We start from the raw sequence: 18,436 nt of genomic DNA, 5'->3' as shown, positions 1-18,436 counted from the left end.
GCCCTCTGTCTTCTGCACTTGTTTCCTGTCAGACTAGCTTTAAAGCTGCAAGCCTTCATCACTAAGCCATCTTATCTAACGCACCAATATGAACAACCAAAATGTTCTTAGTCTTAAAAAGTACCACAGAAAAAATGTCACCCTGTTGAAGTATTTATAGGTTGTGAAGTAAGAAATTAAAATAAGGTGACATTTCCCTTGTGTTCAATTATATAAATAAATAAAGCAGCCACACTTTAACCAGTGTATCTGTAAGAGGAAGGATTTACATTGAGGTCCTCTATTGCTTTGCACTGCACAGTCAAGCCTCTGGTTTCACATTTTACAGAGTTGTCAGTCATGCTTTATCGTTAAGTGAAAATTTAAAAATCTCCCTGCACCAGCTCACACCAGCCTACGACAGAATTCCACACTAAAGCCGCTTGCTCTCAGCTGCTCTGGCTAGCTTTAAACCAGCTCACAAGCAAATTCACGTTAACATTCCTGCTGATGTCTTTTTGTGGTCATGTTTAAATGCAGCTCTGGAAGGGTGGGACACAAGGGATATGATGAAAAACACGGAAGAATCAGATTTTACTTTACCTTTCAATTTTGCTGAATATTCCTAATTATTTAGATTTTGTATATTACTTCCTACAAAAAAATGTAACCACTCCCTAAGCTGCATGTTATCTTATATAAAGAATGGTAGAATGTGAATAATGCTGTCTGAAACAAATCGGCAAGGCTGTATGAACTGGATGATGTCTCATCACTGAGATTATCAGATGCTATGGTATAGAGTGACTACCCCTGCATTTCACTCCAAACAATGACTTTGCTCTAAGGTAATTACAAAGGCTGGGATGGTCAGTTTTGGGTTTCATCCTTTAAGCATGAATTCTCCAGCACACATTATTACACTGACATTTTATTGAACAAACATGGCATGGGCAAGTTCACTACACCGTTAACCCTTTGTCATCAAAGGAGGGTCTACTGTGAAAGTAACGGGCTGGTACCATGTCTAGCCACCATTAGAAGCAATACAATCTATACATCCATGACACATGTCATGCATCAGGGTACAGATTCGGTCTAACGCGTCCTATTTCTCTCTCATATGCCTCTTCACCAGTCTCTATGCTAGCTGCTAAATAATCTTCACAGCTCAACTTTCAAATGTTTAACAGGGCTCCAGTCTGCATATTCAGGCAGCCACAGCATTCTTACAAAATTCTCTTCTCACAAGAAAGCCACTGTCAAGAAGCAGCAGATGCACACATGCGAGTTATCCTACTGGAATGCTGTCACGTCAGTATGAGACCACATCCTTCACCCAGGAGAGTGAGGGCCCAATCTGACTGCACAGTGCTACAAGTGGAGCTCCAACAATTAAATGGTACCAGACCTTTCCACATGGGCCTCCCCACCAATCCTGACAAGGTACTACGACTTCGTGGTCTCCCAGATCACAGCCTATTATTGATGGACCGCATCGGGCCATAACATCTGTGGCAGTGCACTGCCATAGTCCAGCTCCCCACATATGGATGAACATAGGGGTTTATAGAATCCTTTCTGTGTGTTTTTCTTTTTTCAAATATCACTCCACATTTTTTAATAAGCTCAACTGCCAGCAGGATGAACTTGTGAAATCAAGAAGGAAGACCACAGGTGGACTGTGTTGTAGGACAAAACACTCCAAACGTATTGTTTTGCAGCAGAAGCACTCCTTTATTTCCTTTTGTTATGACACAGCTGCAGCAGACAGGACCTCTCTCACCTTCCCTCTTCAGCCACTTGACGATGTTGCCCTCCTCCATGGTGGGGGAAAGAGCTGGCATCATCACTTTGACTGGGGCCACTCCTGAAGGACAGAAGGAGACACACCGACTCTTACAAGCAGCAGCAGCCACAGAGATGGGTGGAGGAGGAGGGTTACCAATAAAGAAATTAATTCTCACACTTTATAAATTGTACAAAAACTTTACGGGACTATGTATAACCCAATTTATGTGATCCAAACAAATGTAATGTTAAAGGTTAAAAAAAAATTCCTGGAGCAAAAAGTCCAGGTCTAGAAAAAACAGCCTTAATGGTACTGGACAAAAAAAAAGAAAAAAGAAAGAGAGCACTGTACAAAAAGTTGACTGGATGATTCTAAAGTGGGAAACCAGACATGAAGGAGTGTTCCTGCAGATTTTTTGATGACCCCAAACCACACAGTATAAAGCGTTTAATTTAAAAGAAGATTATGGTTAAGGTTTGTAAAGCATTTGTAACACATGAGTTTGAATATTGTGCTTAGTTTTGCACAATATTCCACAAAAAGGATATCACAGCCATGGAAAGAGTTCAGACAACCAAGACAAACAAGAGTCCTTACCTCAAGAGGTACTGGTTTATCCAGACAGATTAAAAGAGCAGCATGTCTTTGCTTTTAACACAACAGAGCAAGAGGAGATGTATTACATGTGTATAAAATTGTAATGGGTACAATATACAGCATACATAGTTAACCCAGGGGACTACTTCACCAAAAATGAATACAGGATCACAACTGGAAAGTAGCAGGGAATTAATTTAAGGTAGACTACAAAAATAACAGAATCCTTCTTGACAAAAAGAGTTGTGGATTTCTGCTTTCCCAACCAAGTAGCTGAGGTCCCATACTCCTTCAAGAAAAAAAAAATCGATGATAGACTGGAATGGTCTAAGAACACTCAGGGTATCTAGATGAAGGGTCAGAGCCAACTTTACTTCTTGAGGAGGCTCAGGTCCTTCAATGTCTGTAGTAAGATGCTCCATGTGTTCTATCAGTCGGTTGTGGTGAGCGCCATTTTCTACGCGATGCTAACAGGCTGAACAAGCCCATCAAAAGAGCAAGTTCTGTCACTGGTTCTGACCTGGACCCCCTGGAGGTAGTGGCTGAGAGGAGAAGGGTGTCCAAATTAATGGCCATCATGGACAACGTCTCCCATCCCCTCTATGACATGCTTATGAGAATGAAGAGCACATTCAGCAATAGGCTGATCCAACCACGGTGCAACAGGGAGCGCTACAGGAGGTCATTCTTGCCTTCTGCCATAAGACTGTACAACTCATCCACTGCGTGTCTGGGCAGGGGCAACATTGACCTGTTTTGGGGCTAAACATAAAACTCTGCTTACGTCTGGCGTTTTCCCCGTTTACAACTGTTTTTTGTGCAATTATGCTAGGGATGCGTGTACTGTACTTATGGGTCTGTTTTTGTATATTTTGTACTGTGAGCTACTCTGTATAATCAATTCTTTAGTTTTGACTGCACTTCTCACTGTATTGTATGTATTTTTGTATCATTTCGTTACACTGTGCTGCGTTGACTATGCTAAGCTGCTGTTGCAGTGCAATTTCCCTTATGGGATCAATAAAGTATCTATCTAAAAATGTTCTCTCATTTGGAAAATTTCTTTTTATAATTGGAGACTAGAGCTCATCTGAAGTGCTCGGGCTGCTATGAGAACATAAAGGGAATAAAAACCGTAATAGATGCACAGCATGAACAACGTCTTCCGTTTTAAAGTCTGAACTACCTATTCCAGAAAGCAGTGCACGAGTACGAAAAGTAAACCGTGATTAAAAAACAGTTGCAAAGAGACTTTGCTGCCCCCTGCAACCCCTTTGAAGAATCACAACAAAATGGAATTATTGTTCATTACTATTGAAATGATCGAATTAGCACTACTTTTAAAATGCTTTCCACCCAATTGTTCTGATTGCTTTTTGTTAATGAGTTCTACGATACCTTTTAAAACCTACTAAAGACTAAATCGTCAATGACACCATATCCTAATAGTACATGATGCTTTATATCTAGCAAGTTAGACAGGTATAATGCATGGTTATAAGGACAAAACAAACTGCATTAGAAAGATAGCCATGCAAAACTAAAACATGTAGCACTGATGAAGGCAATATGAAGGCCATGCAAAGGAACAGTAACCAAAGCATTAACAAGAAAGGGACAGCCAAACCCAGTTTTACTAATCGACGCTGTGTGATGCAGGGCCTGAAGCAGAACATCATACAAAGGACTGCTATGCTCTAAGGGGGCAGAAAAGCATGCTTTGAATGTTCTCTTTTTTTCCTGCAGAATTTAAAGACTAATCACAAAGTAGTAACAATATGACACAAATCATGTATGAAAAATGATAGGAGCTCATAATCCCTTGGTAAGGATTACTCTTTCATCTTCTCACTACCTGGAAAGATATAATGAATAAAATAACAGGATGTATACTGCAGCTGACTGTTCTCACCGAGACTTATTATTGATGGCCGATTTTCAAAGTCTTGGCTTTCCATTGGATGAAAGTCAGAATCATGACTAGATCACTCAATAGCATTCACTTTCTGTTGTTCCACTTGAATGTAGCTTTGGACTCATTTTGTGGGTCACTGCTCTGATGAAAAGTGAGTTTTCATCCCAGTTTTAGGTTGGCTACTATTCTATCACATAACCTTCATATTGCCTTTGTCTCTCTTTAGCAGACAGAAGACTTTTTTTTCTCCTTTAGACAAGCAGCACCATAACATAATGAAAGGTAGAAATAGTGTTGAGTGGACTATGCAGTTTAATATAGTTTTGTTCATATACTCAATTTTACAAAGTTTATGTAATAGAAACATGCAGGGATCGGCTACAAGGTGGCGAGGTTGCCGTTAACTAATGCTACAGCATACATGCTAATTACCCCAGCCTATTCCAACCCTGAAACATAATTTCAACATAAATCAACAACAAGATATAACATAATACACATAAAATGCATATTGTGAAGTAGTCCAGGTGCATAGCTGCGTTGGCATGCGTAGGCTGCAAAGGAACAAGTAAAGGTTTATTCCTGAGAACACAACGTTTGGAGCCTTCTTCGGGTGTGGACGGTGGAGGAAGGGTGTGCCACCGGAAGAAGGCTCAACACCCGAAACGTTGTGTTCCCATTCTTCTCTTTTCAGCAGGAATAAACCTATTGCTTGATCTAATGCATATTATAATGCACTATATAAAGAACTGCAATGTTATGTTTATGAATTAAATCTAAACTCCTAATATGTACAGTAACTTGAGATGATCAATGTTAAATGTCCCCGTCTGTTGTCTATTTCTGGCTTGTACGTGTACTACAATTTAGAAGGGGAACCGTGCGTGCTAGTCTTACGCTTTAAAAACTTTAAAACATCTAAGTGCGTAAAAATAAAATACAGCAGTACAAGTAGCACACAACCTTCCATTATAACCCAGCCAGCGATGTGCGTTTTGGTTTTTATCATGTGACACGCCAACACTTACCAAACATTGGTGAGGACTGAAAAAAGTGCCGATAATATCCATCCTGAGTTTGCGTTAAGCCGGTGCATTTCTTCAGTTTTATTAACCTCAAACCACTCAATATCCCCCGATGTCCCAGCCGCAAGGAGGCCGCCATCTTTGTGTCCTCCGAAATTACCAGTTACCCTACTGCCTTTCAAAGTTTTGCGTTTCTGAGTGCGGAAATGAATGGATACGTTTTTTTACTACATGTTTCACGTTAGTGTTGTTTAACGAAAATATGTCATTTTCCCACTTATTTTAAATAAAACAATTTAAATTTAGGCAGGATAACTAACTACAAAAACAATTGTAATAGAAGGACCCCATCCACGAGAAGAGGTCCTTCGCGCTTCTTGTCGCTTCCTTTATACGTAAAGCCTGCAGATCTGCGCAGATCTCACTGCACTCGGCGGTCGGGCAGGCAAGAGCAGAGCTGCATGCAAATTCCGACTGCTAAGCCAGAAAAGTCTGCAAAAGCCCAGCCCTTCCAGTTTAATTCAGTGTAGGTGTGTTATACAGCTCCCTCCTTAAAACATTATCAGTTGGTACCCAAACACCCAAGCTACTAAAAAAAGTAGGAGGAAGTAGGATATTAACCCTTGCTGGATTCTTCTTGTGAGGACCAGAGTTGTGCACCTGTGTTCATTTTGCCCTTGAGTTGTAGTTGATGTAATCTCCACCTCAAGCCAGGGTTTTTCTTGTGAAAATGTGTCCCCTGGACACAGGAATGCGGCATGTCACGCTGTAACGTGGATTTCACAATGTAGAGTACATAAAGCAGGTTGGGATGATACCTTTTCACATCCACATCCTGCTTACCTCATCTTTTGTTGAATAGGTGGTCACCTGCTCCATCTCTTATTGTGTTGGATGAGAAGGGTTTGTAGCAGGAGGAGTTCCTGCAATGTTGTGCCTGCTTCTCTGCTGTATTTTGACAACCTTTGTTTCACAAAAATACATTGTGAGGGGGGAAGAACAACAGACTGGAAGCAAACCTAAGGTAATTTAACACCTCTGACAGTAATTACAAGTGCAGTGTCAGTATATCTCTGGTGTCAGTTTACCTCTCTGGTACACAGAACCCCAGTTCCGTTAGCCTTTATAGGTTAAATCATTAGCATCTTAGGAACACTCATTTGTTTCTCAATTAAGCAAAAAGAAATGTTCAGTTAGTTTAATTCTGGTACTTGTGGGCTGGATAATATTCAGATTTTCAGAGCTGCAGATGATCCAGCAAGCTGTGCCTCACGATGATACCAGCAACATGCGCATCTTGTCTTCCAGAGTTACCGAGTTTACTGACCGGGGCTGCGCAGTGACGTCACATGAAGCGGACCTGTGCAGATCTGTGCAGACGCTGCGCAGACTTGTGCAGCAGGGAGCAGCAGCCATCGAAAACCAACATAGTGGCTGTTCTGTTTAGACTTTCTGTGCCTCAAAAACGTGAGGGGTGGGTGGCGAGCGGTTTTCGTTTTCATCGTCCTGTTCTTTCAGGCGTTCTTGTGACCAAGTACACGGTCAAGGAACGAAAGCAAGTTTAGGCCTTGCTGTTCAGAGTGCAGGCATTAATTTTTATTTGCCGAAGAGTATTGCTAAAAATGTCTTCAGCGGTCTATAATCGCGACTGCTCTAAATGTGCCCAATCTATTGAGGTAAGTTTATCCAAAGTTGCTTTCTCAGAAATATAAAATGTGTTTACGTTACGTAACAATATTGAAGTTTTCCCCCCTTTAAATCCGGACAACGCGAATGTCGATGATATAAACGTCGTTTACGCTGCCATGTGGTCAGCCTGCTTTTAGAAACTTTCAAGCAACAGACGCACATAATGCAATGTGCAAATTGTCCCTTTTAGCGTTTATTCTGTGGTATTGGCGCTGAATTATTATGACGTTCCACAATTAAATAATCACTCACGTGACAGATACCTTCGACATGTATTTTATTTGCGAGTTGTGGCCTTGCACAATTAAGAAATGAGCAGTATATTGCAACAAAAACAGCACAGATGTTGAGCTGCTCTGCACCGGATGGTGGTCAAGAATACTCCCTAGTGCCCTACTCCTTGAACTGACTGGACAGTAATGGAATTTGCTTAGACAGAATGAGATTGCTGTTTGTTTTAGTTAATATTTTGCCATTCCAGGACAAGGACAACCCAAGGTTGCTGATTCCTGAGCTCTGCAAACTCTTCTACCAGTTAGGCTGGGTGACAGGAACAGGAGGGGGTATCAGTCTCAGGCAGGGGTGAGTATGCCAAGCCTGAAGCTTAGAAATCTGGTGTGGTCATCCAGTGTGCAGCACCAATTCAGAGAACAAATGCCATTTCATAGCAAGAGTATGAAGTGAAGACAATCTTCATTCAGTTGTGCCCATTCAGGTTTGGGAAGGTGTGAGAGGCCGGTGACTCCAGACAAAATGTCTTCAAGGTGTAACTCACCTTGCCATCTGGGGACAGAGCGCAGATCCTCCACTGGGCGTGCTGCACTAGAGGGCGTGAGGAAAGGAAGCCAGAGGCTGACCCTGTCAAGCCTCAGCCCTTTTAAATTCTCACCTGACCACTTGTCCTGGCAAACCGAATCTCCATTTTGTCTGGAGTCACTGCCCTCTTACAGGAGACTACCGTCTACTCTCTCAGCTGTGAGCCTAAATAGTAAGTGAACAGTGTGCTATATCTACTGAGGCTGAAGCAGTAGTAGCATGTGCACTACAATGCATCTATATCACAAATGTATAAAGAGGTTGTCAAGAGGTAAACAGGATAACAGTGTTATAGGAACAAGTAATAGGTTTATTCCATGTTGAAAAGAAAAAAAAACACCACGTTTTGGCCGTGGAGCCTTCTTCAGGTGTGAATATGTGTAACAGGGATATTTCATCAAGATAAAATCCCTCCTGTAAGTTACTTTAAAATGTGTCTGATTTATACTGGTATGTTTTTTTTTTGAGGTGAAGACAGTCCTTTGTCATGTTCATGTGTTAGAGTAAAAAAAGAATGTCCAGGTGATAGAGATTACATTCTTTATTGTGGAGAAGACAGGTGTAACTTCTCATTGGATAAAGGCAGTAACTGTCTTGTTCAGTTAAAATAAAGCAAGTAGTTCTTGTTACTTCACTTAGAAGCAAATGCTTAATGAGATTGTGTTCTGACTGTATCTCTCTGGCCTACCCCTTCAGAGATCACATCTACATTGCCCCCTCAGGAGTGCAGAAGGAAAGGATTCAGGTTAGTAAAGATCTCTGAGGAACTGCCTGGGACCTGTAACTGAATACCTTTTGAGTTTAATGCCTTTTTTCTCCCCTTGACATTAGGTGTCTGGTTAATGTATCTTATCTCAGGTATCTAGTCGGATAATATTTTTTTAGCTTTCATACAAGTCAGATATATCCTAGTACAATTTTAAATACAAAAAAAAACAATTTTACCAATAAAATACCCAGATTGTTCAGAGTACGGAGCTGTGTTGGCATGTGAGCTTCAAATTAAAAGTTAAAGGTTATTTCTAAACTAAAAAGTAAAATAAGGACATATTTGTGGTGTATTAAGGAGAAAGTGTGTTGGATAGCAGAATGCTGTATCTTCTATGCTGTCTTTCTCCAAGCATGGAAGCAGTAGATTAATGCTAAGATCTCCTAATCTCTAGAGTGCTAGCAATCAACTACTGCACTTTCTGCATCACTTTGCAAACTTCCTTCCACCACAAATTAAGTGTTAATGTATCTTCCACCCTTTCCAGAACATAAACTTTAGTGTCAGCTACCCAGGACAAAAAAAAAAAACGTCTGTGTGTTACAACCCATGATAACTAATTCACTCACTTATCTTCTTTTACAGCTCTTTCATGCGTGACACACAAGCTGAATTAGAATTAGTGTCTTTAATTAGAAAGGAAAATAGCAGTAAATTGTCAAAATACAAAACAAAACCTAACTGCTTTAGAGCCCTAACAAAGCTCTTCTCAAGTTTGTCGCTGAGCACAAAGTTTGGCAGAAGTACTGTTTACTAGCACCATCATATGTCTGTATACTTTATTAATCATTGTCCTACTTGTCATGTGTAGATTCTGCTCTCAGGCGTTGAAAGCCTTTACTTCCTTGTTTTAGGTCATCACTTGGCAAATTGTCTTCCTTCTACTAGTAAGGTGATAAAAAGCAGCAGGTTATTCCCCACGTCATTCTGTAATTAAGCTGTATTTATCTTAATTATGTTAGCAATTAAATCTGATTAATTTAAGAAATATTGGCAGTATGGCCTCTGCAGCATTGGGGGCCACACCTTGAAGCCACCCAAAAGAAGAATCCATGCTCCTAAGGCAGCTCAAGGAGTGCGAGGGGCTATTGGCCAGCCGACATCAGCTGCTCAGTGATATGTTGCTATGTATACTTATTAGGTTTCAAATGTTTCAAACTGGGTAACTGCCTTTCTAATGAAGGCTGTTGCTTTGAATCAGTCACATAAAAATCAGATATTTACTGTAGGGTCTTTAGGAGGTGCCGGGGAGCAATCAGAGAAGGTATAGCCACAATGTTTCTGGATATCAGGCTCCAGAGCGGGGGTGACAAGGGAGGAAGGATGAGAGGGAAAATAAGACAAAGAGGGGGACTAGGCAACAGATAGGCTAAGTCTTGGAAGGGAACAGGGAACAGCAGAATCAACAAGGTCATCAATCAGTTCTGCACTGCAGTGTGGTAGAATGCTAAGTGAAAAGGTGCAGTTGGAGAGGGTGGGTTGCTGTTACAGGCAGGCGAGCTAGGAGCTTGATTAAAAACTCTTAAAAACCTGAAAAACCACCACCGCTAAAAGGAGCTTTTTGTTTGGTTTGCATCTGTACCTTGCAATGGGTGAATTTTCTACACATAATTGCAGGTTTTTCTTATCAGAAGCACACCATAGCCTGCTAAAAGAGGAGCACAGATTTCAAACTTTGTGGACAGAGGTGGGAATGAGTAAACAGCCCATCAGAGATTGCTGATGGGTGTGTGTGTGTTTGCCCTCCAGCCTGAGGACATGTTCGTGTGCGACATGGAGGAGAGGGACATTAGCTGCCCCCCTCCCACAAAGAGCCTGAAGAAGAGCCAGTGCACCCCTCTCTTCATGAACGCCTACACCATGAGAGGTAGGGTGCAGCTCCATCAGAAAAGTATTTTTAAAAAATATTTTCATATTTTCACCATCGAACGCTTTCAGAGTGTCACGTGGTTCATAGGGATGTATAAAGGGAGCCAGATTGAACAAGTACAGGTGGTCACCGAGTGATGTAGATGGTGACTTTTGTATACTCGTACTTATAATAACAACCTCTTTAACAAAAACTAAATCACTAAATGAAAAAATAGTGGTGAAAATCTAAGATAAGATCACTTTATTAGCCATATGCAATTTGTCTTCGCATACCCCAGCTTGCTCTCCATGAGACACCCAGGCACACAGACAGGTAGAGAAGCTGGGGGTCAGAGCGCTGGGTCAGCCATTTATACGGCACCCCCTGGAGCAGCTGGGATTAAGGGCCTTGCTCAGGGGCCCAACGGAGAAGAATTCCTCTGCTGGCCACGGGAGTTGAACCGGCAACCTTCCAGCTACAGGTGCAGATCCTTAGCCACAGTGCCACCACTCCAGTGGGAATATGCAAAACATTCACAAAATTAACAAGGGTGTGACTGTTGTTCCACAGAACTGTATACCGGTGTACATCTGCTGGGCCACAGGGTTTGGCTGTGCAAATGCTTTTCAGTCCGCTTTATTAAATATTTTTCTTTTGATTATTGCTTCTCTTCCCTACAGCTCCCAACAGTTCTTCACATGATAATAAGGGTATTTTAGTTGCTATGTTTTTCTTTCTTCATTTTCACCAGACTTTAAACAGATTAAATCGCCTCATTCCAGTGGCCAATCAAACCTATCACTAATGAGGTGGTTTAGTGCTTCTACAATAAAGATCCTGGTGACTATGACAGCTAGGAATGACTTTGATATTACAAAATCAAAATGATGCTGAAAACACTTAATCATTATTCAAAATCTATATATGTAATTCTTCTGAATTTGACCATGCACAGTGATAAGTTTCTTCATGTTCAGCACGCCTATTTTCTCTTGAATTTTTTTTTCCTCACTTTCATCTCCTTAAATGTGTTCAGTACAGAAGTACAAAAAATCTGTTTTTGTTCACAGTTCTTTCAGGGTCAACTGTCCTACTGTATGGAAATTGATAAAAATTAGACGCCAGTAGTTCTTATAGGCACCCGATATGTTAGAAATGACAAATCTCTGACCCAGATGTGCAGACCCAGGTGGCCATACACTCTAGGTGAGTGTTTATGCATGTATTCAGAAACCCATGTTGCTTTAGCTTTTATTTCCACTTCCGTTTAATTCCTCTTGCTTATATGGATATATTCCTCTGCGTCACGTGCCTTCCCTCCCCAACCAGGGGCAGGGGCGGTGATCCACACCCACTCCAAGGCAGCAGTGATGGCAACGTTGCTGTTCCCTGGGAAGGAGTTCCGGATCACCCACCAGGAAATGATCAAGGGCATCCGGAAAGGTTCCTCGGGAACCAACTACAGGTACAGCTGCACGACAAGCTTGCAGATACGTCAGCCAGTAATCAAACCACTTTCTTGCAAAGCACGTCCCCTCCAGGAACATAAACTGAAAGCTAAAAGGCAATGAGCTGGGGAAGTGTGAACTGATGGCGTATGTAATTTGGTCTATTTCTTGCTAAATGCTAGATCCCATGCGTGCATAGTTCTTAGTTTAGTGTTCTTTGGAGAGATTTTTTTTTTTTTATAGGACATTCTGTTGCCACACAGACTATGGGAATTCTTTCCCCAAATCCCCTTCAAGTTCACAGTGTCGGTGTGATTTTGAGTCAGTTTTGATTAAATACTTCAGAATCACCAATAATGTTTTGTTGTGCTCATCTGCCAACCCCATGAACCCCCAAGTGACAAGTATGCAGTCACATCCAGCTATGAGCCAATCATCTTTTTTTACATTAGGGATCACGAGTTATTTTTTGTTATACCCACACAATACAATACTAACTGTATTGGCCAATTTTTCAGTATCTTCACCGATGAAAATGGTCATTGAGTATCAGATATTTTGTATTTAATTCTTTTGTTCAAGCCCTGCGGTTGTACAGTATAGTTTGGCTGGGTTTAGCAGAACACATAATAGCTCATTAAATGCACCATGTTCTTTGTTTTCTGCTCCAAACAAGTTGCAATATCAAGTTCAAATGATACGTACATTGAGCATATCTTTTGTTCTAATTTTTAGCAATGAATAAACAGTAAAAATACAGCCACTGCCCTCCATGCCAATAAATAAAACTAACAAAATAGCGAAATAGGAAAAGAAACATGTGATGTGAATAAGGGAATGAATGTAAGCACAAACTTGCAAGCAGACAGCTATGGTGTTATCAAAAACATACTAAAACATTGACATACATTCATGGTGCAGTGTAATGAAACTTGACATTTCAGACATTAGTACTGTGATGTACACTCTATTTAAAGTTAAACCAAAGATAAATGATATGTTTTATATATTTTTCCAGGTAAGAGATGTCACTTTTTTTTAAAGTAATTTGTTCAATTTGGATCCGGTTCTTATAAGATATACTCAAGCCACAACATGTTTGAGCTGATTCAGTCAGAAACCTCTTCAAATTAAAGCAGTGAATCATACTTAACATAACTTAATAAAGAATAGAATCATAAGCTAAGGAGAAATCAAGCCTGGACAAAGCAATAAAATAGCGTGGTTTGCATAGAGTGCTATGATGGAACTAGTGTTGATTAAAGATCTGTCTTGCTTCCTCCCGCTAGTTACAGCAGGTCTTAGACATCCTAGAGCTCTTATGTAGTCTCTCCTGATGACTGTGTTAAGGTATGAGGTGAGGTTTGTTAGTTTTCAAGTACAATAAAGGGCAGGGCTATTTTTTATCTCCATGCAAGTGTGAAACACCGAGATGTCTTACAGTGCAGTGACCAATGTCATCAAAGGAATGGCAGTAATATAAAAAGCAGTGGAAATGATAGAATCCCACCAGATGGGTCTTACTGTAATTTTAGGAGCTGGAAAAATTGTCTAGTTGGAGTAATATATAATTTTTCAACAAATTGTTAGCTCACTTGTCAGCTGTGCTGCATTTGAAATGGCTTTGGGGTGTAGCACATAAAAGCAACACAGATTTATCTACCAGTTGCCCTCAGTTTGAACCTCAAAAGCTTCTATTTGTTAAATATATATTGTCATCAATAACAAAAATATAATCTAGGAATCTAAAATCTTCACATCATGCTACCACCTTGCCCTTTTTTACTCTACTCTGATAGGAAACAAAAGCACAGCACCTCTACTAGTCACATAGAATCTACTTCATGCTAAATCTCTAATGGTCTTTTTCATTTAGTCAGTCTTGGTTATAAGAATATTGTAAATGTTCATGTATATGTAAGTAACTTAAGTAACGGTGACCAGCTGTACTGAGTAGAGACTGTGCTGTCTGGCTATGTCGCTGGTCCAAAGGGACCAGAATCCTGGGATTTACGTAGATGGACCGGGAAGATGCCTAGTCAAGGTGTTCAGCTTATACTTGTTCAGGAGGTTCTCTAATGAAGTCATTCAGTGCCCAGCTGGAATGTTAAATAAAAACATAGAAGGCCTTACAGCATTCTAGAGAACATAGAAAATTAAGTCCTTTACCATGTTTTCCTCACATGCTTATCAGTAACTAGTTTACCTCAATGTCTTATCCACCCAATTCTCAAAATGCTGCACATCGGCTAGGCAAATGTGTTACAGATGTGTTACAAATGTGTTTCTTTCTAAGTGAAGAAGGGCTGGCTATGTTCAGTCCTAAAGTCCTTTTCTAAATTTTGCTGTGTGGCCCCAAAGTCCTGTTTATCATAAATCAAATGCAGGGAATTGATATAGCTTCAGCATGACTTCTTTTTGTGCTCAGTGCAGCGTGCGTCCTGTATTTTTCTCTGTCTGTAGATACGACGAGACCCTGGTGGTGCCCATCATCGAGAACACCCCCGAGGAGTGTGACCTGAAGGAGCGGATGGCCCGTGCCATGGAGGGGTACCCGGACTCCTGTGCGGTTTTGGTTCGCAGACACGGGGTGTACGTCTGGGGGGAGACCTGGGAAAAAGCCAAGACCATGTGAGTGCCTCTCTTTACCATCTCACGTCTGCACGCTCCTCTTTTCTCAAGAGGGCTAAATTTGATATGTTCTTTTAGTTAATTCTCAGTTTCAGAATTCTGTTCTTAATGAATACAGAAGGCCCTTTGATCGTTCTTCAGACGTGTTTGATAATCAAGGTCACACGTCATTCTTACAATTGGTCACACAGGACAGTAAGGACAAGTAAGAAATGGAAGCATACTGTAAATCTGCAGTCGCTGTGTAGCAACCATGAGCAATGATGTTCCCGTGGACTAAGCAGAATTATATCGCATTAATTACTTCACATAATCGGATGGAGATCAGAGTTAACAGGGGAGCCTAGGAGCAGCAGACAGATGTGCGGGTAACCATCTCCATTTCACTACAGCCACAAAATATTCAGAAGGTTGAAGTGAAACAGTCAGCTTCCTAGTTAAATAATTAGACCAATTCATAATCTGAAATCTCTATTAGGTGAGATTCAGCTTTAGAAAATTAACTTGTTTGAAAAGGTGTTTGAGATGCAGAACTATTTCAAGCCCAGGAGTCCAGTGATCTCTGACAGCACTCCAGGGTCCTGTTCCCACGTGAGTCACACAAGCCTTTCTTTCTCGATTGGGCTTATCACCAGCTCTGGTCCACAAGACATTGACTCAGTGTATTTAAAATAAGTGTGCAGACCAGTTTCCCAGGTGAATGTGTTCAGAGCTTTGTTCACTCTAGGTGTTACAGAACACTAAGAATATCTTGTTTATAAATCTAGTAACTAACCAATTACTGGCTACACTGAAAGCTGCTCATTATATATGGACTATGGAATACTAAGGAAAAAAGCGGGACGCTTGAACAAAATCAAACATTTCATTTTCATTTTGACCTATTAAATGAAGATAATTTTGGCATAGTTTAATGTGTTTGCATTGACTTAGTCATTTACCTGTTGACATTTACTATTATTCAAAGGTTTGCCATACAAACACTTGTGAGACAGAATGCGTCACACTCCTTGTTAATATTCACATCTCTGGCTCTCCTCCAGGTGTGAGTGCTACGACTACCTCTTCGATATTGCTGTGCAGATGAAACAGTGTGGCCTGAACCCTTCTCAGCTCCCCATTGAAGAGAAAGGAATCCTGTAAACTTTATAGTCACATGTGATTGATGGAAAATGTGAATGTTTGGTGAAAGGCACCAGTCCCCAAAAGACATGGTCTCACTTTGCTTCAGCTTCTCTCTGGACAGAGAAGATTGATGGGAGCTGTGGACAGCCCCAGTGAACAGGCGCTGGATGAAATTATTATTCTAATTTTGGAGTAGTTTTCTGGGCCCAGTGAAGGAAAGGAATCATTCATACGCATGCAGCCTTCTGCCAGGTTTCGTCTGTTTTTCTATTTAAATAGTAGCTCTCGCTTTGTTGCACTATTGGAGAAACGGAGTGTTTCCCTGACCTGGAGTATTTCTCCATCTTCTGAGTCAGTCTAACTGAACTCTTCATCAGTTAAGCTTATTGAACACGTAATTAAATCATTTTTAACCAGTTTCTGCACAAAGGATCTTCTTTATAATTGATTTTCCTCTGTTGCTTTCTATGGTTTGTCACTCAAGTAATGATGAGCAGAGATGGGAATAAGTGTTCTTGGTGCTGCATATCCCCATTAGTTAAATAAAGACAAGTCAAAGAAGCAAACCTAAATAAGTGGACAGCTAAAACGTTTGTTTCTAACCATCTACTATGTAGGAACTGAGAGTTCAATTTAAGAGCTTAATAAGCGAAATAACAAAATATTCATCCATTCATCTTTTTTCTGACCACTATATTAAATACAGGGTCACAGGGGAGCCGTAGCCTATCCTGACAAGCAAAGGGTACAAAGCAGTATCCATGCTGCACGGGATGCTAGTTTATCACAATGGAAGCGCACGCACGCACGCACCAAGCCAGTACTTGGTTTCCAGAAGCCAGAAAACAGAGGAACCAATGAAAACCCAAGAACCTGGAGGAAACCCGCTGGACCACGAGCGGGACATACAAACCCCATGCAGAAAGCACCCCAGGAGCTGAACCCAGGGCCCCAGCACTGCAAGGCAACATTGCTCACCACTGTGCCTCTGTGCTGCCTTCCCAGTGTTCAGCACGAATGAAACAGAAACACAGGGATATCCCAGGAGTGGGAAACACCAGGATAGCTTAGAGCTGTTCCTGGTGCATACAGTCTGATAACCCTAACATGCTTTTAATTCAAAACTGCTTGGTCTTTACCCTCTGAGCGCATTGTAATCTTATTTAATATTACTTATATAATATTCACCCCTTGCGGAGTTTCCACATTATTCTGACATCTTGCCATCTTCACACATTCAAAGAAGCCGTGATCTGCACAATCCTACTCCATCTAAATGAGATAAATACAATTCGACATAAGCACCCTATTTGTTAATGCATTACTTAAGTTCAGCTGGAAATGAGTAGTTTGAAAGGTAACATGCAAAACAGAAGTTTGACACTACATAAGAAACAATGGGAAGAGTTCATTTGAAAAAAACTTGTAATTCATCACAACATGATGTTATGGACAGCTGGTGAATATAACTGCAGCACACCGTATGTTTATAGTTTACGATAGATAACCTTCTTACCCCACAGTTTTCTCAAAACACTTCGGTTGCTCATTCATGAATCACTCATTCACAATTTCCATTTCAAATATTCCAAAATTCCTCATAATGTGTAGAGAACTAAAACGTAGGTAAACAAATTGTTTCAGTGAGGTAACTGTTTAGAAAATGCTATTCTAAACACTGGTGATAAACAAGTGCACATCTCAGAACAAAAGCATCTCAAACATGATTTGAGATGTTTGATTGTAAAGCAGCACCACAAGAATGTGACTGGGGGTTCTTTATTGGGTGTGGGTTTGAATCATCAATCTTTACTGCATGTTTGTTAATGTTAATCAAGAGTCTGGATTAAGTTAAAGGGCTAGAGAGGTAATCACTTGTCACCTCATTATGTATTAGGCATTCTAGCTCTTAGTAAAGGAAACAAAGCCAATCTGTTAAATGTACCCAAATATAAATGATAATGATAAATTCTAATATCCTGTATATTAGGAAACATTTTAATCTGCAGCTTTAGTTAAATTTATAATCGGCTATTTTACGATGACTCATTTGAAGTGATCATTTTGCTCTGTCAGTGTACCCCAGTTCCAGTGTAACACAGCTGGTCTGGTCTGTGAACCAGGAAGCCAGTGGCATGTGATTTGCATGGCTGAGAGGTGTGTGCAGAGGAGGGGAAACACCGAGCTCAGCCCGGGCACACACACATCCGTGGAGTGCGGTTTATTTCCAGCAAGAACACATTTTGTGATCCAACTTCCTCATTTTGTTTTCACACTAGTTTTTTGATGTGCAGACATTCTGAACAGATGTGTTATTTCGTTGAATGATTAGAGCTATGCGAAAGGCAGTTCTAGCATGCCCCTCAATTAAAAACTGCGAGCTATGCCTCACACTCTATTACATCTTGTTCTTTGCCATCCTTTTCTGATACAGGAGCACATTTTGTGTGTTCATTGATTTGTGGTAGCTAAGAGTTCAGAGCCTTTATATATAAAGAACAAGTTGACCTTGAAGATTGCATGTCACTGTGTGAAATATACTGTACATATAAATATATCTGTGCATTTGAAAATGAAATAAACCATTAATTGTAGTTCAGTGTGTTTTTTTATTACAGAATGTAATAGACAGTATGTATACTGTTATCTAATTCTGGCATATTTTGTATTTATTTTCAGTTTAGGCAGACAAGCAAAGCAAGTTGACTCTGTCTGTAGACCAAGTCTAGAGTATAGTTCTGGTCTGTACCCTACAGTGTATGTGTTCTCTTCTCTCCTGACCTTTATCTGTAACAAAA

At 40.6% G+C, this 18,436-nt stretch overlaps 2 protein-coding genes across 3 annotated transcripts in view; one reads left to right on the top strand and one right to left on the bottom strand.

Moving 5' to 3' along the window:
• Positions 1-5,663, bottom strand: part of pdhx (pyruvate dehydrogenase complex component X) — a 74,792-nt gene extending 69,129 nt beyond the window's left edge. Inside the window, exons 1-2 of one of the 2 annotated variants that reach the window (XM_088611006.1) lie at positions 5,312-5,660; positions 1,766-1,849 (exon numbers count right to left, since the gene is read on the bottom strand). In XM_088611006.1, the coding sequence (XP_088467132.1) occupies positions 1,766-1,849; positions 5,312-5,447 (220 nt within the window). In that variant the 5' untranslated portion in view covers positions 5,448-5,660. Of the gene's footprint in view, positions 1-1,765; positions 1,850-5,311 lie in introns of both variants that reach the window. The other variant, XM_088611007.1, reaches the window with a different exon arrangement.
• Positions 5,664-6,683: 1,020 nt separating this feature from the next.
• On the top strand, positions 6,684-18,232 carry apip (APAF1 interacting protein). The gene is made up of 7 exons (XM_088611125.1): positions 6,684-6,984; positions 7,479-7,579; positions 8,510-8,558; positions 10,332-10,449; positions 11,764-11,899; positions 14,346-14,513; positions 15,557-18,232. Exons 1-7 carry the CDS (start codon positions 6,931-6,933, stop codon positions 15,654-15,656), a joined length of 726 nt encoding a protein of 241 aa, XP_088467251.1. The 5' UTR covers positions 6,684-6,930; the 3' UTR covers positions 15,657-18,232.
• The last annotated feature ends 204 nt before the right edge of the window (positions 18,233-18,436 follow it).

This window comes from Lepisosteus platostomus, chromosome 18, assembly GCF_059453375.1.
Source record: "Lepisosteus platostomus isolate fLepPlt1 chromosome 18, fLepPlt1.hap1, whole genome shotgun sequence".
NCBI classification, from domain to species: domain Eukaryota; kingdom Metazoa; phylum Chordata; class Actinopteri; order Semionotiformes; family Lepisosteidae; genus Lepisosteus; species Lepisosteus platostomus.
The sequence above is the reverse complement of the archived record's forward strand: the minus strand, read 5'-3'. Positions and strand labels throughout refer to the sequence as shown.